General features: G+C 39.5%; 1 protein-coding gene across 3 annotated transcripts in view; it reads right to left on the reverse strand.

Moving 5' to 3' along the window:
• Positions 1–26,458, reverse strand: part of GRM5 (glutamate metabotropic receptor 5) — a 274,277-nt gene extending 247,819 nt beyond the window's left edge. For all 3 annotated transcript variants that reach the window (XM_059816107.1, XM_059816101.1, XM_059816093.1), the window contains exon 1: positions 25,780–26,458. In XM_059816107.1, the coding sequence (XP_059672090.1) occupies positions 25,780–26,458 (679 nt within the window). The remainder of the gene's footprint in view (positions 1–25,779) is intronic.
• Between the last annotated feature and the right edge of the window lie 1,323 nt (positions 26,459–27,781).

Raw genomic sequence — 27,781 nt, forward strand, 5'->3', positions numbered from 1 at the left:
GAGTATGAGCACGTGTTTAGGAGCCGCTGATAATGAAAGAGAAGGCTGGAGTCTGTCATGGAGTAGTCTTTAGCTCCGAATCCCAGATTTCAAAAGCCTAAGCAAGTGATGTAAAGAAACCACCTGCAGAAAATAATTTAATAAAATACAGGAGTCCGTCTCTATTTTCAGCAGGTTCCTCAAGCCATCAGTACTGACTGCTGAATAATTGCTCCCTGACAACACAGCATAATAAAATCAGGTTGGTATCAGTAAAAGACAAGCCTCTCCCCAAGAAAGATCAATTTCTTCTTCAATATGTCTTTTATGAAGGTGAAATCTATGATATTGGCAAAAACACCTCCCCCTCCCTGAGGCTGATAGCCAAGTTGAATAGAAATCAAAACTGGAAACCTTCACTAAGTTGGTTCAGGAGAAGCCAAATTGAAGCACATTTTGCAGACAAGAATTTCTTTTAGCTATAAAGAGCATCATGTTAACTGCGAGAGCCAGATTTTGATATCCCCTGTACTCATGTAAATCTAAAGCACAATTTTGCATCGATTAGAGGAGCTCTGTATTTACACCAAGCTATCAGGACGCATTCATCAGTTGGGATGATTGTAGCCTGAGATTAAGACAAACAATCTACAAAGAAAGACAACAAATCGAAACCTCTATGAAGAGAGAGGTCACGGTGCCCTATTCTTTCCATAGAAGAATATCTCCATGGAGACAGACACATTCAGATTGGAAGCAAGACAACTTTTAACAGCAAGAGTAATTAACTGTTGCAACATAATTAAAGGATGTAGCTGATTAATCATCTCCTGGAGGCCTTACATTTAGACCAAATGTCTTTCAATAAGATATACACTGGTTTAGTCACAAGTTCTTGGGCTTGATAACACTCGCATTAGAGGAAAGAATGATTTCTTCCACTGCTTGATTTACTAGGTAAAATTCCATGACCTGTGTGATGCAGAAGGTCTGAGTGTCTGAGCAGATGGGTTTCTTCTGGCATTTAAATCTATGGAGCAATGTGAAAACTCGCAATGCACAAGCCTGTGTGAGCAGGTAAAGAAACCTCATGTCTTCAACAGTACAGAGAAAACAATCTTTAACATATCCTCTACGTTGTTCAATTGAACAGAGGGTCTGCTCATGGGTGGGATGAAATTTGACCTTCTGCTTCACTTCACACAGGTAATCAATAACCTAGGAAAGAGGCAACTCTGCCCCCACATTTGTAAAACAGGACCAGATGAGGGAGAGGAAAAATAGACAGAGCATACATCATTACTTCCTCTGCACTTCCTTTTCCTTATATACCTTTATCTTCTTTTGCATATTTGCTTTTGGAGATAATAAATAGTCCCATGCAATTTCTTTGAGGTTTGGAATAGATCCTAATCATTTCACATAATAAATATATGAATATTTATTTATTAATATAAATATGTGAATATGTGGGGCCCATAAAAAATATGTGCCCCACTTCTTGCTCGTAAAACTCAATTAGTTCGCAGCTACTGGATTATTTAAATCTAGTCATCATAGATAAATCCGAATACATCTTTGCTTTTCCTTGAAGAGCAGTTATTCAAGCCAGAATCCACTTTAGATCTCTTGAAACAATGAAATATTACTTGCTGTCTGACTGCATTTGTCAGGGAAAAAAAAAAAACAGCACTGAATCATTGCAACATACGCGAAGATGGCAGAAATCTTCAGTATAGCTCCTGGTACAACCACTGACAATGTCTTTCATCTAAGAATATGGATCGCGAGTGACCACACAGTCATTCCATGTAGCTAGAGAGTTATATTACACACACATATGAATGGGTACATGTTCATACCGTACAGGCTTCCAAATGGACATGCAGTAGGCCCAATATGAAAACCTTTTGTGTTGCTGCAATGTCCATAAAAGCTCTAGTTTGTTTTCCTGAGAGAGTAGGGGTTGAACAATCCTACTCTGCACCAGTTTGATCACAGTGTCTATAAACACACAGCGTAAGTCAGGTTCTCATAACACAAATCTATTTAAAATTAATGGTTAAGACTAGAGGGTTTTTTTACTTCAAATTTAATTTCCAGTGTTACAGAAGATAATCAAAGGTTATTTTTTCAAGAGTACTTAGCAAAATATTGGCATCTCAGATCATCCCACAGCCAATATGCTTACCTCCCATCTTTAAGTTCTTTTTAGCTTTTAAAACTATCATTCGATACCTAGGAAAGCTACCATAGGCCTACAAAACTCAGCATTGTTTACAGTCATATGCTCAGCTGTAAAGGAATCTGTTCTCTGTCTTGACGAGAAACAGGGAACATCATAGACTTCACTTCCCTCCACCTACCTACCTCAAGTTGCCCAGAGTACATTGTGAGGAGAGCTTTCTGGATCTGCTGCAGAAAGTTCGTACTCTGCCCAAATTAATTCAGACACAGTTCAGTGGGAAAGATTCAGGACTCGCAGCCCTATCCCTCTTTGGCACACTTCATGGCTGATCCCATCCCACAGTGTTCTCAGTGAGATCAGGACTCCACCTGCTTCTGGTTTCTATTAGTTGTAGTTATAGCCTACTGCATGAAACAAGGGCTGCCCCAGACTTAGTCTGATTTTCAGAAGTCCTGCTTCACCAGCACAATTTAGAAATATCCAATGACCACGGCCTCATCCTGCACCCCTCCATCCTGCAAAAAGGGAGAACACAGTCTGTCTCATAAGACTGTTGAGAGAGTATTATGATATCTGAAATACTCCATTAGGAGAAGAGAGGAATAAGATTAAGATGAGTCAAAATGCGCTGTGGTCTATCTCTTTGCTTTTCCCCTATACAATTAATCTAGAGACTAGACTGAAGTTGCAAGAAGCTTCTGGAGGTCACCACATCCAACCCCTTGTTCCAAGGAGGGGCAACTTAGATCAGGTTGCTCAGGGCCTTTTCCAGTCAAGTTTTGAGTACCTCCAAGGATGAAGACTCTGAGGAACTTGTTGCAAGGTTTACCATCCTCCTGGTAAAAAAACGCAAATATATGAGTAGTTCCCCTTGGTTACACTTGTGATCCCATCTAGGTAAGAGAACAAACAAACAAAAAGGGATTCAAGTATCCATCTATCCAGTTACCCCAACCTAGAATTAGCCATCTAGACTTCTTCTGCAACACAAGGAAAAGCCCACCCAGAGCCTCCAAAATCAACATTCTTCTTTGACCTTTAGCACAACTTGACAGCATAAAATGCTATAAAGGGCCTGCCCTGCATAGGGATGAAGGTGCCTGGTTTAGCTAGATCAAAGCCCTCCCCTCTACTTGAAAGATGCACTTAAAACCTTTACCTGGGGTTGCTTACTTCAGCAGGGTCAGTCCTTTCTCACACGTGATTCAGGCATAATAATACCCATGTGAGAAGTGAGCTTCCATTTCCCTCTGTGCTTGAGCTGAAGCAGAGACTGCAGACCTCCTAGCAGTGGGAAGTGTAAGGCATGGTGATACGGGTTTCCTTCAATCTCTCCAGTCAGAGATTTTAGTTTTGTATAAATTACTCAAACATTCAGTGTGCCCAGGGAAGAGCAAGAATACAGTTTTAAGGAAAGGACTCACCTTGCGCAATGAGATTCAAGTCTCTGATGCAGTCAGTAGTGTGGATTTTATAAAAAAATAGTTGCAAAAAATCCAGTCTCTGGCCTAGCTTTTAGAATACACTGTGGTAGATCTCAGATGTGTGGGATTTGTTTCTTTCTTTGTGTAGTCTGTCCCCAACTGGAATCTATTGCTATACTGAGAAAACTTTATTGGTCAATTGATTTTTTCCTCCAATTTGTAATTAGCATGCTAGGCAGCCCAAAATCCATTAAATGATTCCTTTAGAATTTGCAGATTCCCCCTATGTACAAAACTACATTCCATTCAATCATTCTTTTGTTTTTTATTGCACACTGGAGTTCAAAAAGAGGAGGGGATAGGAGAATGAAGAACAAGCCACAGGAATTACTTCTGCTTAAGCTAACTTTATTGAATAACAGGCCATTTTTCTTGCCTCCTTATCTAACTTGAACATGGCATAACCATTGGTTTATTTGAATGATGTGTAGATTTTAACATCAGGCTGTATACCGTCTGTTCTATTTATCAGGGTGTATTGCAACCAGTTTATAAATTGCTGTGCTTCCCCTGTTTACAGCCATGTAGCTCAGCTCATTTCAACGATCAGTAATGCCAATGCTTTTTCTGGGGAGTGAAATTAAGCTAACCTGAAAATTCATTATGTCGTACTGTCTTCATCAAGATTAAACATGCCAATGTTCTTATAAGCATTTTATTCTCCTTGCTGTTAGTTTCAAAGATTCTGGGTGTATGCTTTCAGATGCACCTCAATTCAGTAGTTTCTTCCAAACTACATATACACATACTGCTGAAGATCATGCATGCACTGTAACTCAAACCCGGCTGTAGTCTGGACAAAAAGTTTATCTATTGGGAGGCTATTTTAGAGTCACATTCACCTCCTTGTTGGAAATCTTTCTAATACTCAACCTACATGTATTAACATTTTTCTTTCATCAGCCATCATTACCATTCAATGTGATGTATTTAAAAACACTAATAATATTATTCAGGCCTAATTTTGCTCCACTAAACAAAGACAAATCTTCTGGGCTCCTGTTTCATGACAGGCTCTTCAGATTACATTAATAATCCTTCTCTGCAGCTGTCCCCACTTTGATTGTCTCTTCCTCAGACAGCAATGACTACCAGTCTGCAACACTTGATGATTTACAGAATCCTGTCCAGCAGGACAAACACACTTCTATTTTTCCTGAAAATACCTCTCCAAGATTCCATTTGCCTTTCATATCTTTCTCACATTGGTTTCTCTTTTCTCCCTCACCCTCTCTTCCTAAGTGCTGAACTCTCGGGGAACCACAGAAAGGAACATTAATCAGTAAGGAAAAAGGAGTATTTGTGGCAGGCAAGACAGGAACTTTATCACTCTGAGCTTCACACTTAGTCAGTACAGATCATTACGCACTTCAGAACTGCTCTGGAAGCCACTTAAAACTTGAGTCTCCCTTGGCAGGTGTCAGAATTTCTTACCGATTTACAGACAAAGTTTAGGATGACTATGGTCCTGGAGTGGACTATTAAGGTTAAATACCTAAAGACAGGGAAGATTTTAAGTGCCTGGTACAATTCCTTTCAGCCTAGTCTCCAAAACCATCTAATTCTTCTTGTACAATTACTCTTTTTCTCCTTTCTAATGGTTAATATTTTTCCATCATTAGAAAATCCCAGGAATTAAACTAATTATACTTACCTCAGTTACAAAAGCATTACATGAAGCTAGTCCCACTGTTGATCACTGAAGACTTTTGTGAAGAATCTTATGTAATGCCATACCTTCTTTCTCCACGTCACCCAAATTCCTGCCCACCTCAGTTTCATGGCAGCATTTTCCAACTACTAGGAAACCCAAACCCTAACTCTAATTTCCTCTCTAGCACTATATCAGTGCTTAACAAGCCTGGACAGAGGAAATCCAAACCACATTTTCTCTCTTTAGGGAGAAAAAAATAAAATAAAATCAATAATCCCATGAAAAAAAGATGAAAAAGATCTGTGATCTTACATTTCCTTCCATATCATTTTCTTCAAAGTTTGTTTGAAAGCAAACATACTACAGACACGGTCTGTGGATAATGAGATCATTCCACCCACACAAATCTGCATTAAAGCATATCCATCGTCTATGCTATTCTCCAGTATTACAGTGCCACCCCCGAAACAATGTCTTCTTTAAAGAACCCCAAAAAGATGGTCTGAAAGTCCATCTGAAAAAGACCTTGTTGTCAAGTTTATGATTTCACAGATAACTAGTATTTATCCTCTGGGGCCAAAATTATCCAACACTCTTTAATTTTACTGAAATTTTTCTTTCACTTCAATTGTGGTCCTTTCCACTTCCATAACCTCTTCTCTGCCAATCAACTTGCCTTTGCTTTCATATTCTACAGTCTTCATCTTTATGTTATTCTGTTTACTGTTATTCAGCACACATAATTTTAAATACTTATCTAAAGTACCCGAGTTAGGAAGGCAGTGATCCAAGGTCATTAATGAAGAGGTTAAATAAAATGGAGGGTTGAATCACCCCTTGGAAGTGACTCTCCAAGGAGCGAATAGGGTCTCTGGACAATTTAGTTATCAGCTTGAAGAAAAATGAAATCTTTTGCACCTAGACCCACTTTTATGCCAAGAAGTGTTTGTTTTGGCTTAGGGCCAAGATTGAATTACTTTCAATGTTGACTCAATCTGTTCTTGTTCTTCTTCATAACTTCGCACACGGCAATGGTACACTTTAGCGATCTGTTTTTATTTACTTTGTGAGATGTAACTCATCTTGACTTTTACAATTTTTACTTTATTACTATTTTGGTTATCCATGATACATCTAAATAAACTTTTCAAGGGATTTTAGAGCTCTTTCCTCCATTCGCAATGGGAAAATCCATTCCCAGTGGATCCCATTCCAACAGATACTATTAACTGGGATGAAAACTTTGGATAAGAAAGCCATCTTTGCCTTACTGTCCATTCTGCTTTATATGTGACTGTCTGATCCTAAGTAGTTTAATTTATACAACTGGTTATCTTCCTTAATTTCTCAGATACCTGTTCTTTTGAAATTGTACAATAAACAATAATGTTTATACAAAATATATTCATTTAATTAAAACTGAGTGAGCTCACAGCTAGCATTTTTTAGTATCTCATGATTCACTCCAATAAAACAAAGCACATTTAATAATAACACATTTTCAGCCATTAAATATCTCAACAAGCTGTAGAGAGCTGCAAAGAAACTAAGATCCTTGGAAAACAAAGACTACTATGCAAAGATTGGAGTGGAGTAAAAAGCTGTGTTTGTGCTTGTATTCATAACTGCCTTCTTTAATACATGCCTGCAGGTTAAGAAAGATATTTATAAGGAAACAAAGGTAACATTTATATTAGTATATTAAAGCAGCACCAGAGAACATTCCCTAATACTGAAACATGATTCTCTATGGCGTTAATTTGCTATAATAGTCCCTGGAATTATTTTTACCTGGATCATATAGAACTGCCCCAAATATTTCCCAGGAACAGTTGGAGACAGTATGAATCATGAAGTATTCAAAATAGGCAGGTCTGGTATGATCAGATTGTACCAGCTTTTCAAGAACAAGCAAATCAAGCTTCTTTAGGTATAGCAACTGAAAATTCAGAATTGCATGACATTTAATACTGTAAAGCTCACAAGGAGGATGGTGCCTCTTTATGTTCACACAATGGCTTCTGCACAATAGAAGACTGGACAAGGGGCAGGACAAGGACAAGTAACATAGATTAGTCTGCATCCATTGCTTAGGTCTGGTCCTCATTATAGCAGATTTGCCTTGTATAGGGATCATTGCAGTGGTCCAGAAGGGAAGCAGGGTGTGAGTTAACAGTTAGAAAGTGCAGTGCTTAAGCTCAGCCCTTGTCTTTTTTATTTAGTGATGTACACATGCCCAGGGAGATTCCATCCCCTGAACCAAACAGCTTCAAGTTAATCTATTTCAAAAAGACTATAATTATTCTTAGAAATATGAGAAATATAAGGTCTTGACACCAGAACCGGAATAGTGTCCAAAGTTCCATCTGAATGTTTATAATTTTCAGATACAATTTTGAGCTACCAACATATTACAAGTCCTGTTTTTCATATCAACAACACAAATATGTAGAACCAGCATTTTGCTAGCCATCAGTGATCTCCAACAGCAAGTTTATTGCAAGGTCCTGTTTTTACAGAATTCACAATAATATAGCTGTTTCTGCTTCAGTCAAGATCAAGGAGTCAAGGGGCTTTGCTCAGAGGAAAGTATTGCAAGGAAGAAAATGAATAAACTGATTGCCACACACAGTAAGAGTCCTTGACAAAACTTGTAATTAAGGCAAGCAGGTAATTCCTTCATCAGCATTGTTCTTGTTCTAGCAGGTAATACTAAAAACGTGTCAAACGTATTCAGCAGTCTATTGTCTATCAGCAAAGGATACTTTTTGATTTGCTGCTTCTTACCAGTTGAACTGAATAGAGTAAAAACAGCAAAAGTGTTCAGAGCACTTGCTGAACCAGAACCCTGCAGAGTATGTGATGGATTGAAACTGCCATCTCTTTTTGTCCAATTCCATTGCACTCTCTGGGCTAAAGCAATAAAACAGTCGATGAAAGAAAAGGACTCAGGCTTTAACGGTAAAGTAAGTCAAGACTGCATGTGCTTGGGAATGGAATGCTATTTGGGAATGGAAATTCTTTTCATAATTACGTATAAGGAAATATACGGGCACCAGATAAGGTGAGGGTACCTTGATGCTAGATGCTCTTCAAATACGTAAGAAGAGAGAGAAAAGCTTTCAGTGCAAATAAATAGACCACAGAATCACAGTGATACACAAAGAAATAGAGAGTGGTACGAAAAAAAATATCTCTTGGCTTGTGAGAGAAATCCTCATGTTCCTGTTGAACAAACTGGCAATGCATGTGTACGTTTAATGGTGCTGAAGTACATGACAGGATGCCATACAAGCACAGCATTGAGTCAAGGCTATGGAGCTCAGGCCAAGAACTGGTTTAAGTAGGGGGTGCTTTTTCCACAACTGTTTTATCCACAGATAGGTCAGGTATCTCTGCTTGATACTGAATTTCTGAATATCTCGGGAGATTGCTCAACTGCAGGACTGGGTGTTTCAGTATTGGCTTTCTGTAAGAAAGCTTAGGCATCTGTACTGGTTTTGGCTGGGGTAGAGTTAATTTTCTTCATAGTAGCTAGTATGGGGCTGTGTTTTGGATTTGTGCTGGAAACAGTGTTGATGAAGCAGGGATGTTTTAGTTACTGCTGAGCAGTGCTTACACTGAGTCAAGGCCTTTTCTGCTCCTCACACCACCCCACCAGCGAGTGGGCTGGGGGTGCACAAGGGGTTGGGAGGGGACACAGCCGGGACAGCTGACCCCAACTGACCAAAGGGATATTCCATACCATATGACATCATGCTCAGCATATAAAGCTGGGGGAGGAAGAAGGAAGGTGGGGACATTCGGAGTAATGGTGTTTGTCTTCCCAAGTAACCGTTACACGTGATGGAGCCCTGCTTTCCTGGAGATGGCTGAACACCTGACTGCCCATGGGAAGTGGTGAATGAATTCTTTGTTTTGCTTTGCTTGCATGCACGGCTTTTGCTTTACCTATTAAACTGTCTTTATCTCAACCCATAAGCTTTCTCATTTCTACTCTTCCGATTCTCTCCTGCATCCCACCTGGAGGGAGTGAGCGAGCGGCTGTGTGGTGCTTAGTTGCCAGCTGGGCTTAAACCGCGACAGTATCTAACTAATATGTTGTTTCTAAGTAATCGGTAATAATTTAATAATTATTTGTAAACTATTCATAACCTTAAAGCAATGTGAGATTGGAAAAAAGGCAGTAAATATCCTTTCTTGCTACAAAACCCTTCCTATCAGAAAGTGTCACTCAGTAAGTGTGGAGACTTTTCAGTTGCAAAGATTATACTGAGTCAAAAACCTCACTATGGGCTTTAGAATAGTACAAGAGTTTATAGATTAAAACATTTCTGTCAAAGTCCATAAATAGACAATGCTCACAATCTGACCAGCTCCCTGAGATATGTAATTACTTGGCATGTTGCCCCAAATACTTTTTAGATTATATTTAAACCCAAAGCAATCAGTCTTATTATTTATTTACCCATGCAGATTAACCAAATAGTTTCACTCCACGTCACCATTGCTATCTTTAAAGGACAGCAATAAAAGCCATTGGGCATATGAAGTCTAACCCATGGGTCTCCAGAGGTGTGGTGTGTAACAAATTCCACCAACAGAAAATGACAATGTACAAGCCCCAACTCATCCCATTTTGAAAAGTACTTTTTGTCAAAAAAACCCCAACTCTTCCTCTTTTCTTATAAGAGGTTTATCTATTTTTTACAGAGAAAAATGAAGTAAAATGCTGTAAAAATATTTTTCACACTAATGCAGAGAACAAACACACAAAAACCCTCTCAAATGTTGTCATAGTTCTAGTTATGATTTTTTTTTACAAACCTCTCTACAAAATTGTGAAGTAATTAATTCTTTTCTTGCTTATGTAATGAAGCTAGTAGCACCTATACCATGATCATATCAAAATGACATATTTATCTAGCCAGAGAGAAACCATCATCTTATGAGACATTATTAACATGATTGATTTGAAGAACCATTTTATAAAGCAAAATTCAGTCATTTCTACTTGATGCATTTAGGACAGATCAACTGCTTATAAATGCAAACACAGTTTTGAGTTATTGCTGTATTCCATAGTTTGCTTTTGTTTATATAGTTTTCCATAGTTTGCTTTTGTCTATACCTCCCATACAGTATCAGGTTATGACCATCAACCATGAAAGACAGCCTAGTACAAGGGAGCCCAGAGGTCTGGGAACCAAGATAGGTGCCATGGATAACCTCCAGCACAGCATGCCAGCTTTCAGTCCTTATATTTGTGAAGCATTTCAGGGCCTGTAGATGACATGTTCTGAATAGGATCTAGGGTGTATTAAATACTCAGATTCAGAAATTGTGTCAGTAAAACAGTTCATCTTAAGCACCATTGCTATTTCTGCACTTTGTTTCTCCTAATCCTGTACTCCCGTCTTTCTCCTTTACCTAGACATTTGATATTCTGCTTCCTCCCCTCTTGCTAAGAGTCCTCTTGGCATTCATATCCAATCTGCACAGAGTTCAATCCTGCCCTTCCACAGCCCTCCTGATGAAATTGCTGCAAGTGACATTAAGTAGCACTCATGTCTTTGAACTGACATCCCAGCGAGACAGACAGGGCAGGGAGAGCACTGCCAAAGCCAGGCTGCTCTGTTCCAGATTGTCTGTAGACAGAGGATGGCGATGCTCCACTGTTTTAAGGACTCTGGCTACCTTTGGCCAGTTTTCTTTATGGACATGACTTCAAAATGCTGAAATGCTACCTTCTAGGACGACCTTGACAATATTTTTCATTTATCGCTACGCACACACTGACACTGCCTCTTCTCCCCCCAAACCTTCCATTTTGTGAGTAAAAACTCACCTTTCATTTCAGTTATATATTAAACCTTAGGCTTTACACATCTCAATGAAGCCATACATGTTGCAAATGTCAAATGAACTCCCTGATTTGTGTAGGCAAATGTACTGTAAGCTTCTATAGGGCCCATGCACATATAGCAAATGGATCCTTTGGGACTTGCACCTGTATTTTAGCTGGCAGCATAATTAGGTCCCATATGGTTAATGAAATGTAACATGTCAGTATTTTGTAGGCTGAGATTTGTCACACGGAGGTGTTGGATGTAACACCCACTCTACCAACTGTTCAAGAGTAGAAAAAACAAAATCAGTTGAAAGCTTGTGTGTAAAAGAGAAATAGGAATCAGACTTCAAGCTTTCAGTTTTCCAGGTTTCCAGTGTCATCTGTCCTTCTTCGTTCCCAGGGGAGGTATGTCAGTCAAGGTACTTTTTCTAAATAATGTTTCAGAGTACCTTCTCTAAGGGCACAAACCCATGCGTCATCGGTAACAGAACATGTACACAAACTACATGTCCGTGAGCTTCTCTGCCCTACATTACCAGTAGTGTCTGAGTGTCCTTTACTCTCCAAAGTATTGATCCTCACAGAACTTCGATCACACATTTGAAATGTGGGTGTTTGGAGCAAATGTTTCAAAGACACCCATGTGTGCCAATTCTCAGCCTACAAAATGCCAAACCATTATAAAATCATTAAGCAGGCCCCCTTGCAGATGGCTGGAGGCATGTCCACAGCACTCTACGGAAGCGGCTGCAGGCACACCCAATATAGCTGTGATCTAGCTGGTTGAGCTGAGCCACTAGCTGAGATCCTCAGCTCCGCAGTGTCATGTCCCATGCTGTATTTCCCAATGGTCTGATCAACTTGAGCATAACACTGTAATGGTACAGCCCGATGCAACCTTGGTGTATGTGAACCAGTCTCTCCATCATAAGGCATTGGCATGATCTTTCCAATTTCATCAGGGCCACGCAGGTAGTCCAGGGGAGCAAAGAACTGGGTCTCTCACTCCACCTAAACCACCCCAAACTCCCTGCTCCAGTAGCCACTGCACTGTCCTGCTTTCCACACCCAATATTCTCAGGCCAAATTTTCTTGTTCTGGTGATTTAATTTGATTCCCACTCCTGACCAGAGCAATGGAATGGGCCTAGAAGAAGAGATAGTACTATGTTTCCAGCCCACAAAGACATAAGCTAACCAAACTGCAAAGGCAGATCCACAGCATGGAGCTGAGGATGCAATAGTCTTCCCTCTCATAGCGTGGCTTAGTGTGACGCACACTCCATCGCATGCAGATCAGAGGCTCCAGCATTGGCCTGACATGGTCATAAGCAAGCATGCATGACGGAGAGGCTTCTCAGCACCTTGCCTACTGGGTCAGCACCATTTACATGTCACTCCTCCCACAGGGTGGTGCCTAAAGGCACCGTCTAGCCCTGCCTGAACAGCCTGTGAACAGCTCGCACAGCAAAATCTGTCTGCATAAACTGTTGGTTGAATACACATGAATAATGCATAGAGCTGTAATAAAATCATCTTGGCAGCAGGGAAAGAAAAGGACTATGTTAGCCTGCATGATTCAGACAGTTCTAGTTAACAGGCAGGAGGCCAGAGAGAGGGAGGGGGAGGAAGGTTGCACAAATTGAAGAAACAGCCCAATAGGGAATGGTGGAGGAAAAGAGATTGGTAAGTCCACAGGTCAAGTAACCTTCACTTTTCCAGTAAAAGTCTATGGCAGGATGTTGTTGTGACTGTAAAGTTTACACTCCTTGGTTGAATCTTACATAGCTTACTTTCCTAGACTGTCCCAAGCATTGTATAAGTCTGACTTTTGTACAAAATCCATAAGGTTGAGATCCCTGAGCTACTTAGGCATGCTGACATTTACGCTTTTGCATAAATGCCTTTGGATTTGGGAAAAAAAATAAAAATCCCTCCACACAAATTCTGTCTGAGTGAACAAAACCTTCATTAAGACATAGAGCATCTACATATCCTTTTCTTTTCAGTGGGCATGGAGGTGCCAAAAAAGAAGTATCTAAATACCCTGTACAGTGGGCTTTCATGGGAGAGATGCAAGTCAGAGAAAGAGGGCATCTGATCCGACTTCAACATTTTTTAGACCCCTTAAATTTGAGCTAGTCTCATACTTTCCCTTTAGGGAAAGAAATAGGTCAGACAAATTGCCTGTCTTTTTGCATATGCATGAAAATGAGCAAGGTAACTTCACATCCCACAGCGCTGTTGGAAGGAAAAAAACAAAGAAGCCCTTTATATATATAACCATGACTGAAGACGTATGAGAAGCTTATAATGGAAAGATAATATACACTCTTTCATATTCTCATTTTGGGCACATATCCTAATCTTTTTGAAAGCTTCTGTTAATGTGAAAAGGATTTGGATCCTGTATTTTTGTGTGGAAAGACAAAAGAAAAAGGAAGAACTGCTTACCTATTAAATGCAACCTTAAGTTCTGTTCTACTCATAAACCCAAATGAGCAGCACCTGCAGGTTTTTAATAATTTTCCTCCCTGGACTTCTTTGGAAACCTACGATAAAATTCTTCCCTGAGCTGCAAAGCCAGCATGGAAATGAGAAAGGAGCTGAAACTCACTGCTCATCCTCCATCAACAGAAGGTATAAGATCCCTTTCCAAACCTCTTGCTTTTACTCTTTTTCCATGACTAAATATAGTTTCACTCACTTGCTGTCAGGATGCATCTATGCTGCCCATTCGGCACAGCTCCGAGATCACAGCCATCTACAATACCTTCTGCGAGCCAGGGAACACCCTCAAGAACATGTCAGCATGGTCCCTGACTGCTCGCTCGTCTTGCTTACAAAGACTGTCTCTGAGGCAACCTGGTGGAGAGAAGGTGGATGGGACATGGTTTTGGGCTCTTTAAGTGCAACAGGTATTTTGGCCAAGAACCTATCCCAATGTAATTGAGAATGAAGTTGGGAATGAAGATTGTCAAAACTGATGAAGGTGAAATAAAGGAAGAACTTCAGCTTATTTTTCACTTTCAAGGCTTTGCCTGCAAATGAAAAAATGCTCTGTTTTTCACTAAAGGCCAAATCTGCAAATGGAACAACTGTGATACGCAAGGCTTTAAGACAAAATAAATGTAGAATTGCTGGATGATATATCTAGTTGGAATCAGATTTTTTTAATGAGAATCTGGACTTTAAATCCTGAACTTTAGAAGACATCTGGACTAAGTCTGCATTCTCCAGGTGAAAAACCTTTAAAAATAGTGTGCAACTCTGATGGCCTTTATTTTAGTGAGGGCTCGATCTGCATTGGTTGGTAGTCATGATCACATAAACAAAAAGTTTTAGAAATTTCCAAATCAGTGCATCCTATATTATTCATACAATTATTTACCTGAAATTGTTTGATAATCTTATTTTGACCGGGGAGGGATAAGAGGAAAAAAAAAGTTAAACCTAACCGGGGGTGGAGAAGCAAGGAGTTAATGTAACCAGAAAAAGAGATGGTAGGAAGAGAAAAAGCCCCCACCAGACATTGAGGAAGGTGAGATAGTAAACCAGACAGGCAGAAGATGAGTTATGACAAGATGGAGGCAGGTAACTGTAAAAGGGAAAAATAAACAGTACATGTTTATAGGCCACCGCTGTATTGATTTGCTAATAAGGTAAGAAACAGCAGCTTGTTTGCTGATCTGTGGAAAACAATCTCCTACCTGACTGCAAGTTGAAGAAGTAAATGGAGTACCAATCCTCCTAAAAAGGAGCAAAAAAAAGGTACATGCTCTTAAAAAAGGATTTGACAAAACTGGAAAGGTTTATACAAAATCTATAAGAATGACTTAGCATCTGGAAAAAACACTTTACAGAAGTAATAGGAGAACTAAAGTACTTTGGTTTAGCCAAAAGAAAGATTAGAACAATGCCTGGGAAGAGAAGCTCTGAGAGCATACCAAGATAAAGGGGCTTTAGGTTGGAGCAGTACAGTCAGACATTTCATTTGAAGAAAGGATAATTCACAGTCCGAACAGACCACCCAAAGGTGAAATCAACTCTGTCTTTACATGAAGTCCTTACGTGAAGACACTCTATGTATATCTTCATAAACAATATGTTTTAGCCTAAGCAATAACTACCAATGACTAGTTGTCATTTTATTACCTATCTTACCTAGCAAAATTAAGATACAGAGAATAGACTTCTGTAATTTCAAATCAGGGAAAGGTGAACACGTTCTGTGACTCTGCCATGTTAGATCAACTGTAGTTTACATATGCTTGCCTAAAGCTTTATGCACTCCAAAATAGCAATGTTGGACAACTGGTTCACCTGCTGTAACTATCTTATTCACAAAAAAACTTAGCACTGAGATAAGGTAATTTCCTAGATCCTAGATCCCGGGTCCTGACCATAGTCCTCTTACTACAATTTTGCACCATTCTTTTGGCAATATCTCTATTCATCTTCCTCCTAATGCCTGTAACATCATCTAGGAAGTTAGAAGAAATCTATCTCAGGAAGAAAAGGTAAAAAAACCAAAATAAAATCAAACCCTAGGTAAGGACAAATAAGAAGCATTTGACTAGATCACAACAGACTGGGAAACAGGTAATTTTCCTTATCTATCCGCTGTTCTCAACAGTTAGGTTGGGTTTTGTTCTTGGGATTCATTCAGTGAGCTGGTTTACCAGCTGCCCCAGTTATTATCTTTCCAACTTGTGTAGTACATATAGCACTTCAAACAATAGCCATTCCCAATACATTGTTTGTCTGCCCTTTGACAATGTAATTGATTTTATATGGAGGCTTCCACATCTATCACCTGGATCATGTATCTGGCCAGCCATAAACGTTGCCAGACACTTCCAGAAAAAAAAAAATCAAACCCCTCAATTAGAGGAAATCTTAACTGTGTTTTTCTCCAGTCAGCACATTTAGAATGATGAGTTAAATTATGTTAGTTTAAAAACAAGGCTGTGATTTATGAACGGGATTGTCTCAAAATTTGTTTGCCAAGGTAGATGGTAACTGTTCTGTTAACGACCTTCCAAATCACTTCTTTAATGCATACACATGCAATGGATTTATCTATAATACTCTGCATTACAGCATGGTGTGCCTACACATCATCAGGAGCCTGCAATCAGATTTTAGTAAGATGAATGCAATGCTATCCTCTGTCCAGTGGCTTCTAAATTAAATTAAAGCAAAGTCTATAGTTTTTGATTCACCTCCAAGATGACTGTCTCCTGCATGATTCAAGAATCAGCTAGTCAGAACTGCCTTAGGGAAGATCGAAAAGTTTAAAAGATGTGGCACAGGCCTTTTGCCTTGCTTAGTTTTCAGAGAAATCACAAGTTAGCTCTTGTAAATACAGGAAGTGGTCCTTCATGTATGGACCAATGGAAATACCTATCCTGCTCCTTAACTATATAGAAACTGTCCGATTTTGAAGCAACATTGATATAACTCCTGCACTATTAAGCTACCTACAATATGTTTTTGATGCATAAAGATACTGAAAAGTGCAGGACATCTTTCTTTTCCTTGTTTATGTAGGAAATTAAATTCTATTGTCTGGTAAAGTCTTTTCATACCTGGGGTCTTAAACTAGTACTCTGGAAAAGTGGGTTCTCATCCTAGTCCTTCCAGTGATGTTGGGTAGCTTTCTTCTGTCTCTCTGCCCATATTCCTGGCTCCCATCATAACATGGCCCTGATCTCCCCTGAATTTTCTATAACAGCATCTATATCAAGGAATATGAAATAATGTGTTGGGTTTTTTTCTTATACCATTGTACTAACTGCACTTTTGACCTTGAAATCTAGGAAAAATTATAACTTCACAAATTCATTATTTAAATTTCTTGTGACTAGGTAGCATGCATGGAAAAAGAAAAATCTATGGTTTCAAGTATAAGAAAGCAAAGTAATACAGCAGATGCAGAAGTACCACAAATCATCACAAATAATGAATAATGGGACCTGGTTCATCAGCCCCTGCTTAACTATTGGATTAATGAGATGTCATTGTCTCCAAAACTGTTTCATTTGTATACAGGATTGGCGGTATGGAAGACACGCCAAATAAAATGGGATGGGGGGAACCTTCCAGCTCTTCCTTGAGTAAAACACCTTTTATCAAAACTGTCAAAGAACATTAATATTTGTGTAAAATTTTTAAAAGTTGACACTTTTTTGAAGGAAGTTTCCATTTGGCTTATAAAGTTACCTTTTATCAACTCTTTTAATACAACCACAGAATCACAGAATCACAGAATCAGTACGGTTGGAAAAGACCTGTAAGATCATCGAGTCCAACCTGGGGGGGGGGGGGGGGGGGGAAACCCACAACACACAACATCAAAAAACCCACAAAAAAAAAAACAAAAACCACAACACAACCACAAAACCCACGCCACACAACAACAATAACAAGCCACAACCCACCCAACACCACACAGCACCATGTCCATCAAGCTACATCCCACAATGCCACATCCACACGCTCCTTGAATACCTCCAGGGAGGGTGACTCTACCACCTCCCTGGGCAGCCTATTCCAGTGTCTCACCACTCTCTCAGTGAAGAAGTTTTTCCTAATGTCTAGCCTGAACCTCCCCTGTCGCAACTTGAGGCCATTTCCTCTAGTCCTGTCACTATTCACTTGGGAGAAGAGACCAACACCCACCTCTCTGCAACCCCCTTTCAGGTAGTTGTAGAGAGCGATGAGGTCTCCCCTCAGCCTCCTCTTCTCCAGGCTAAACAACCCCAGCTCGCTCAGCCGCTCCTCATAAGACTTGTGTTCCAGACCCCTCACCAGCTTTGTCGCCCTTCTCTGGACACGCTCCAGCACCTCAATGTCCTTCTTGTAGTGAGGGGCCCAAAACTGAACACAGTATTCGAGGTGCGGCCTCACCAGAGCCGAGTACAGAGGCATGATCACCTCCCTGCTCCTGCTGGCCACACCATTTCTGATGCAAGCCAGGATGCCGTTGGCCTTCTTGGCCACCTGGGCACACTGCTGGCTCATATTCAGCCGGGTGTCGATCAACACCCCCAGGTCCTTTTCTGCAGGGGAACTTTCCAGCCACTCATCCCCAAGCCTGTAGCGTTGCCTGGGGTTGTTGTGGCCGAAGTGTAGAACCCGGCACTTGGCCTTATTGAACTTCATCCGGTTGGCCTCAGCCCATCGATCCAGCCTGTCCAGATCCCTCTGCAGAGCCTTCCTACCCTCAAGCAGATCAACACTCCCTCCCAACTTGGTGTCATCTGCAAACTTGCTGAGGGAGCACTCTATCCCCTCATCCAGATCATCAATGAAGACATTAAACAAGACCGGTCCCAAAACCGAGCCCTGGGGGACTCCGCTTGTGACCGGCCGCCAGCTGGATTTCACCCCATTCACCACAACCCTCTGGGCTCGGCCATCCAGCCAGTTTTTTACCCAGCGAAGAGTGTACCTGTCTAAACCACAGGCCGCCAGCTTCTCTAGGAGAATACTGTGGGGAACAGTGTCAAAGGCTTTGCTGAAGTCCAGGTAGACAACATCAACAGCCTTCCCCTCATCCACTAGGCGGGTCACCTGGTCATAGAAGGAGATCAGGTTGGTCAAGCAGGACCTGCCTTTCATGAACCCGTGCTGGCTTGGCCTGATCCCTTGGGTAACCTGCACGTGTCCCGTGAGCGACCACAAGATAAGCAGTTTATTTTGACAAATTTCTGAATTTTATCATAGCTTTCGTTCAGTAAAAAATGTTGTTATTTTGGCTTTCAATTCTCACTTGGGGTAAAAAATGCTTCAGGAACTTTTTTTTTTTTAATTGTACGGAAAATCCGTTTTCCACACAGGTTTATAGCATGTATTCTTTCATCTCAAAGACAAAATATCAACAAGGGATACAGGAAAGTGAACCATTGTCACTACCCATGGTCATCTGATAATAGTTATATTATATTATTATATTAGATATATTCAATATATTCGATATCTCTAACATTGAATATCGGAAGGACCCTCTTTCATAAAACTAATGTGACCCAGCAGGCACTGTGCACTGAAGCCTTGTTTCCTGAAAGATTTCCAAATCTCATCAACTTAATAGAACCCTCCCTGATTGAAGAGGTGCACTGTGGGGATGGGGACAAGAACTGTGCCATTTCCAGACCTAAGGCAAAAGACAAATTTAAGATGAAGCTGGAGGATGCTGGACTCCCACTGTCTCTTCCCAATGAAGGCAAGTTTCATGACATTGCAATTTTCGTTGAGTATCTATAGAGTCTAAGTGAGGGAAAAAATGACATTCAAACATTTAGCCCCTAAACAAAAGAAGCAAAGTGACATTTTGAAGATCCAAATGCCCTGATTTTAGCCAAGTCCACCCTATATCATTCCATTCAAGGTGTTTTTTTTTTTTAAACTTTAGAATGGTACACGTCCTTGCTCACCTTTGCTGTCTCATGGTATTTCCCCTAACAATCTTCATCCCCATTATGCTCCACACTATACCTCTCATTTTGTATTTTTCTGTCAGTCAAGATACTTCAAGGTGGGTATATCTGCTGAGCAGTCTGCCAGCAATGTTAAAGTGCTGTCCGGTTAGCAAGTCACTGCAGAACAAAGTAAACATTAACTTGATGCTACTGCAGTTTTTTATCTCAATAGTCCCAGCTGATTGATAGCATAGGTGTTGGTCTCTTCTCCCAAGTGACAAGTGATAGGACAAGAGGAAATGGCTACAAGTTGCACCATGGGAGGTTTAGATTGGATATTAGGAACAATTTCTTCACTGAAAGGGTTGTCAGACACTGGAACAGGCTGCCCAGGGAGGTGGCTGAGTCACCATCCCTGGAGATATTTAAAAGACGTGTGGATGAGGCGCTTAGGGACATGGTTTAGTGGTGGACTTATCAGGGTTAGGTTAACGGTTGGACTTGATCTGAAAGGTCTTTTCCAACCTAAATGATTCTATGATTTGCTTGCTTTTCACAATTGTGATGCTAGAATAAATATTTGAAATGGGGCAAAAAAAAGCTACCTTTGTTATAGATGTCAACATTCAATAAAAATGAGCAAGCACCTCAACAGGATCGGTCTGGAACTGGGTTTTCCATTTCCCATATTTTCTTTCAGATGAGAGATATTTTTTATTTTTGCTACAAGACTAATGTGATTGAGAGCATATGAAATTGTGACCATCCTGATCTCAACATTTACGTTTAAAATAGTTTAAAAGTCTCAAAAAATAAAAAATAAAAGTAATTTCAAAAATAAAAAGCCCAAGTAATTATTTTGCCAAAGGGTAAAAAATGAAATGTTGCTGAAATAGAGCATTCTCCAGTCTTTAGACAGGACATTCTTCAATTTTCAGCAACAGATTTTTAGAAATAAACTTTCTTTGAAATTGAAAATATTTGTATGGACTAGCAATGACCTTTTTTGGTATATAATTTCTATGTGTTTTTTTCCTTCATTTAAAGCATGAAAAAGTATCACCTGTGCTTAAAATAAAAATAATCTAATTTTAGATCATATTATTTTGTGAAAAGCAAATAATATTTATGACCATGATATAGTTTTTGTAGCTAAAGGAGAAAAAGCTAGAGTCTGAAAGAAAATCTCCACAATGTCATATAAGTACATTTTGTTCCAAGCAACAGGCTTAAGGTCAACTTGTTGCAGCTCTTTCATTCATTTCTTCATCCTATTCTCATAGACTATGACTAATTTTCATTTTGCTCTTTACTTGGCAGCAAAGGATGTAGGCAAAAATAGTCTTGTAACCAGATGCATTTGAACAAATATGAAAGGAAATGTGTGAAATAACCCTTATCTGCAGGAAAAAAAAGTTCTGCTTCTGTTATGCTTGCCTGGGTCGATCCTAAGAAAATGAACGTGAACCACCTTTGTGTATTCACTTATGATAAATTTAAATGGAGGAAAGTGATGTTAAACAGAGAGGACTTTGAGGATGAGTTTGATCCAATGTTTACCTCCGGAGCTGTCTAAAGAAAATGTTAACAAAGTGGCTTTTTTCTTAAGGCTGTGTTCAAAAGTAAATCACACCTTTTACGTAATGGACTGAAATTTATCCCTTGCCATCCCTAATAAATTTGGCCTATTGTGTTTCAATTGTACCCCTGTGCAGTTCTATTTTTCCCACATACATCACCTCTTCATTCAGAGCAAAATAAATGGTTTCCAATGGCAATGAAAATTGCCTTTCAAATTATTAATTCATTTGGCTCCAGGCAAATTTTAAGCACAGACTCTCAGGGATTTACCTTGTTTATGACTAGTAAGGCCTCATCCAAATGTCAGTCTAGTCAATGGGGGAGTGCTGTCTTCAAATAGGCTTTCAATGAGGCCTTCAAACTGCAATAATGGGAGAAGGGAAAATTGCATACAATTTTCTCTGATCTTTCAAAAAGACCAGGGAATGTTTTCATATGGTAAATGAGGTAAACAGACAGTTCTTTGTCTCTTGGGGCAGACAGCCAGGTTCTCCCCGATTTCCCCAACCATTTCTGATTAGTTGTGGTGCCGAGTTGTTAAGCAAGAAAAGGCCAAGACAAAACTCCAAAGGTGCTTGAGTTGCATGGCCCATCTGCATGCCAACCATCACCACCCAAAATCCAGATACAGGCACAAATTTTCCTCTCCACTCCCTTGTCCATGCATTAGTTTCCCTGGGGGTGGACAACAGTTACATGAGTAAAAAAAAAACCCCTAAAGCTCTGAGAAATTGAGGGAATAAACCATAGGGCTTCTCTCTGCTGAACTACTTCACCTGAGAAAGAGGCACCGACTGAGCTCCTGACTGCATTATTGACCTGCTGTCTGTCTGCAAAGTTGGTTTAAGAAGTGAAAGTAGGTTTGAGTTTAAGGAAAGTTTGTTTAAGCTCTGTTCCTATCACAGTAGTGGAAAAAAACATCTCTAAGGTCAGCTGAAAGAATTACATCAGTATGCAAACTTCAAATAAAATGGTCTCCAGCACACACTGCATGCCTGATGTAGCAATCCATAAAGTGGAAAGCACTTGCTTCAGGCTTTAAGTGGTAGGTCCTTAGTACAAGGAGTTTCCCATCACATTTTCCCTCTTTGCCCACTCACTCCTACCTCCCTGCCATGCAGTGTGAACATGTCTGTTCGTGGGGCCATGGAGTGACCTGGATTCCAGAACTGATGAGGCTTTTTTTAAAAGTGTCTTGATGGTGGGTTAAAAAGTCTTATTTTAAAGCCAGGTCAGTTCAGAGTAGAGCCCCACAAATCATTAAATGTAAGGAAGAGTTGGAAAGTGGGGAAAGATAATGATGCCAGTGGCACATGTCATTCCTGACAGAGCCAAGCAAGGGGAGTTACAACCTTAGACTATCTAAGACTTGCAAAGATTTCTGATTGGCATATGTAAAATACACTACAGTAAGTAAGGATGACTGTTGCTTTATGAGAAATATCCTTCTTTTGTTGCTCTCATTTCCTATTAATTGGATTTCAGAAACTTCCTTCTTAAAATTACAAGAGCTCCACTGACAATAGTGCTTGCTACCTTCCAATTCTCAAGAAATTACTTTTACTGGTTACTTGCATACCTGGAGGCATCACCTAGATTAAACTGTGATGCTAAATGTCAAAGGAGCAAAGCTTACGAGAACCTCTCAAAATTTTTGCATATTTAAAACCTGGAACTCTTGAATAAGGATTTAACAACAAAACTTCAGATCAACCTCCCAAAATATTAATCCACTGCAGCCATAGATGGTTAGTGCAGAAGGAAAGATTCAAACAGGATGCTTTTTATTATGAAGCTACTGACTTATCCCAGGCTCTTCTTATACTAGACCAATAAGAGACCTATAACTTTATCTGCTGATGCAACTACCAAAGCAATGAAATAACCACGCTTTTTCTGCCTCTTCTTTTCTCCCAGTCCAGCTTTGAAAGAGAGGACCCTCCCTCTCCTTGGAAATCCTTACCAGAAACTGAAGATCATACTTCAGAAGAGTCTGGCTAATGCATCAAGATTAGCTAAAGGTAATGAATGTAAATGGCCAGAATTACTGGAGGCACTGAAAGATGTTCCTTTCTCAATGGGTGGGCAAGATCCTAAATCGATAAAAATTCCAAGAAGTGGGATTCAACAACTTTTTTTTTTTCTCTATTTTGAAATAATACCTATGAATGTAGGACACTGAGTATAGGGGCATATTCTGAATGTTTAGAGGTAAACAGATGCTATAATGAAATGAAAATTAAGTACAAAAATAAATAATATAAATAAAGAATATCTCTTTTGCTTGTTTACTCAATTCTTCTACTTTAACATTCATCTATAAGAGTGTTTAGTGGTGTTTCTTAAAAAATCTTTCTCTTCCTGGAAGGGACAACATCTGCCATAATCTTTGGAGAGTATCCAGAACATCAGACATTGTCACGTTTCAAAGAAATACCTTGACCAGTTTGTATTTGTCTATCCCATTATAAATACCATCTGTAGTATTGTTAGAAAATATTTGCATGATGTTGTTTAACTGGAGTGCATATTCATCATCGTGACCAGACTATGCAAATAGATGATAGGATCATAAGATACCCAGAACCCAAGTTTAATGTTCGTTCACTGAAGTCCAGAGTTATGTTGCTGTAAACATGCTATGAATGATTTGAGGCTTCAGGTATTAAGAACGTACCACCTATCTTGTCCAATTTAATACTGGCAGAAGTAGTCACATGTTGTACTAGATATATCATTCATCATTTCTCCTTCTTCACAGCCAGCTCCTCTGTCATTTTCTACCTGTCTTGCTCATAGCAGCTACCTCCGGCTTCAATCCTTGTGTCCCTATTCCCTTCTTTCCAATGCGCAGTGCAAAGTTCCTCTGCCATAAGATTAACATGCCATATGTTACCATCTGCTCTGAACAGAGTGTCCACGGGAAGTGGTGAAAGTAAGTATTCCCACTCTATGCAGAATCAGACCTTGATATAAGCTTGACAGTTCCCACACTGAATATATAAGCATTCCCTCTCAATAAGCAGAGGTGTAAAAGTTGTTCATAGCAAAAATTAGACAAGTCAGCAAAAGCAGTCAGGGTGTAAAATCTTACGCTAATGTGATGGATGCATCAGTGGCATTATTTTTGACCATGATGTTATTCATACACATTTGTGAAGCGAAGGCTGCATACCAAGCCATGCCAAAGGCATCAGCTGGCACACAGCACTTTCACTACGTGATGTGATGTAGGGTGATTTATGCACTGTTATATTAAATTGTTAATATATTCATGCATCCCCATACAAAAGAGACTGCAGTTATTTACCAGCTTTTGTTATCATGATGGAAACATGACTGCAACAATCTGCATGGAAGTTCTAACTTTTTTTTTTTAAATACTGCAGAATGAGCTCTCTACATATCTGTAGGATGATGAAGATCTCTACATACTAGCAATGGACCAGCATCACCCCAAAAAGGGCTTTGAATAGTATGAAGGCTGCCAGAGAAGAATACTCAGTGTGTGGGAAGGACAATCTGCTTTCTATTGGTTGTAATAAAGCCAGCAGCATCTGCTGCTGTTCAGAAACGTCGTCACCACTACTCAATCTCTTAATAACATTTTTCATTCCCAGATCATATTCTGAGTTTGTCTGTTTAAACAGAGGCAACCCAGTGAGATCCTAAAATTCATCATAGAACCTAATTCCAGAAAACTCATTAAATGGTGCTGTCATTAGACAGGGACTGGTGAAACCTGCTCTTAAGGCAGTATGAAATTCTAGTCACTTACAGCAAGATAAACCCACTCAACTCTGCTAAAACAAGGAATAATGAAATCAGGTAAGCTTTTCCATAGCATTTCCCTTTAATCATACCCTGGATATAAAGCTTAAGCTATAACTCAAATTAATAAAAAGAAGAAAGCAATTTAGCACATGGTTCTGATTTTCTCGACTTCTGATGGAGCATAGGTGTGTGAAGAAGATTCAAGGAGACTTCCCTTGCTCACTCCCCAAACCAATGGCCAGATGCAGATCAAGAAGTGGCTGCAATACTCCATGGAGTATTATAAAAAGGACAGAAATACTTCTGGTATCCAGGAGTTGGGACAACCTGCATTCAAGTATTAGCCAGAACTACATGTTTTCTGGTATTTGTGCATCTGTATCTCAGATATTGGGCAGGAACACATTCTAACTCAGCTACAGTTTCAAATGATGATTTAGCTCTCTTCTGCACTAGGGAGACCAGTTGTTTTCTCATTACCCATTGATACCAATATAGTCAAAATTATTATTCTACATAAATACACTGATTGGTAGATTAAGAAAAATAAATAAATGTCCACTAAATTAAATTAAAGTCACGTAGGAGACTCCAGAGTAAACAGTTTTAGCAACAAGTGGCCCTAGAGCACACACAATCCTGTATTTCAAACTTTGTTTTCAGCCATTATCAACATGATGCTACTTCAGCACCATAGGGAATGTGAAATTATTATTAAGTAAAAGTTTATACTGTTGACAAATGAGTGGCAAAAAAACAACATCAAATTACCGTCATCTATTTATTTGACAACATCAAAGTAGTTCGAAGGCGTTCTTATATGGAAAAAAAAAAATCTCTTACCTTCAGTATGTACAGCAGAAACATAGGTCCAGTTATAGCGCTTGACAATGTCCACCATAGCTCGTGCTTGCTGCGCATCAGATGGCACAACTCTCATAAAATACTTGAACAGAGTTTTGTCACTTAGGTCCATGCTTGTGGCAGAATAAGCAATCTGAGGTATATTGAAAAGCTGTAACAAGTTCTGGACCTGGATAGCAACTGAGCTAGAACCAGGTCCAATGACACCAACAATGGGTTTCTTGGAGCGGAAAGACGATGAAGATCCATCCACACATCGCACCATCCCTTCCTCTTCTTCTGATGAAATAAGAGAGTCCCTTATAAACTCAATGCTCTGTTCCAGAGCCACAGCAGAATGCCAGCAGGAGTCCCTTATTTCACATCCTAGCGTTATATTTGGCAACAGTGTGGGGTCCAAATTAATTCTGTCAAGGGTATGTAGCATTGCCTCCACTCTCTGAATGCCATACTGCTCTCTTACCTCTCCACATTTCCTCTCATGAACCTTGTCAACAGTTGGTTGATGGTGGACAGAGAATAGAGCTCCAATGATAATATCACCAGGCATGTGTGCAACCACCCTTCTTTCATTGGCCTGTGCAGAAACCAAAAGCCCAAAGTTCCCACAGACATCTTCCTTCAATAACAGGATTGCAAGGAACAGCAAAAGGACCATTTTAGGAAATGGTTTAGGCTGGTAGAGACAACATAGTGGAACGAAACTGGAGAGCTGGTGAAAAGCAGTTATCAAATCTTTTGGATAAAAGGAGCACTATGCTGATGGTTAACCAGGAGTTTGCGTATATTCTCTAAGGAGTCACCATCATCTCCAAGTGGACAGCTATGCAGAGCTGCATGTGTGATCATAATCCTCATAACCTTCAAAAATGAATAAATAAAAGAAAAAGTTTTAAAATTAGTTATAAGGTCAGCTTTGTAACCTGTTCTAAAATAGCACCTATTCCTACTGCTGTCAATGACTGTAATACATCACCTCCTATATACACTTGCTTCTGTCATTTTCAAGCTGGAAAACTTTGTTGTGCACCCGTGTTCCACAGTCTTAGGCTTGTACTTCTGCTGGTATAAATCGGTGTCTTTCTCTTTGACACTGTTGTTTAAAAACTCTTTTGGGAAATGTTTTCAAAAGCACAAAAGACAGGCAAGTATTTATTTCCAAAGAAGAAAGATGTTGCCATTTCTAATGTGTGTCTTCGAAAACAACTCCCTTTACTTTCAGACACTTTCTATATCACAAATGCATATGACACACTAATGTACCTTGGGCTGTACTTTGTTATCAATTACAGCAGTAGGAAACTGCTGTTGACAAACAGAGCTGTTCTTGAAATATTCTAAGGAATGAAAAATGCAAAATCTGGTTCTTCAAATCCGTTAATCTGTTTTTTCTTTGTAAGCCACAACATGAAATAAATTAACTTTTAAAATAAATTAAGATTAGGAAAACTGATTTTGTTATTAATATTTTATATTTGTTTTAAGCAGTGAATATTTCAGCAGAGGAACAACAATTCTAAAACAGCAGAGCAGTGAAATTCTTTTCATCTTTTTATATCCTTGAATCAAACATCACCAATAAGCAATTCGACAAATCCTGGTGCTGTGGACAACTCTACAGACTTCACTGATAGAAAGAAGTCAACATAGAGACTATACAGATGTTTTAATGCCTAAGATATTTGTCCTGCTATGTTTGCCAATAGTCTGCAATGCAATCTGCATTTGGTTTCAGTGTGATGAAGGATCAAAAAGAAAAAAAAAAAAAAGAAAAACAAAGAAAAAAAAAAAAGAATCAGCAAAGAATTCGTATCTTGGACTGTGGTTAATAGAACTTGAAAATGTACTTGAAAATGTTCTGTATCTAGCAGTGATTTGCAGCAGGATGCTTCTGGTTTTAAATATAGTGCTTAAACAGTAGTTTGTCCAGGTCTTGATCCCTGAGCACACTGAAGTGTCATCTATTACTCTACACCTGCCA

Source organism: Gavia stellata, chromosome 1 (genome assembly GCF_030936135.1).
Source record: "Gavia stellata isolate bGavSte3 chromosome 1, bGavSte3.hap2, whole genome shotgun sequence".
In the NCBI taxonomy this organism is placed as follows: domain Eukaryota; kingdom Metazoa; phylum Chordata; class Aves; order Gaviiformes; family Gaviidae; genus Gavia; species Gavia stellata.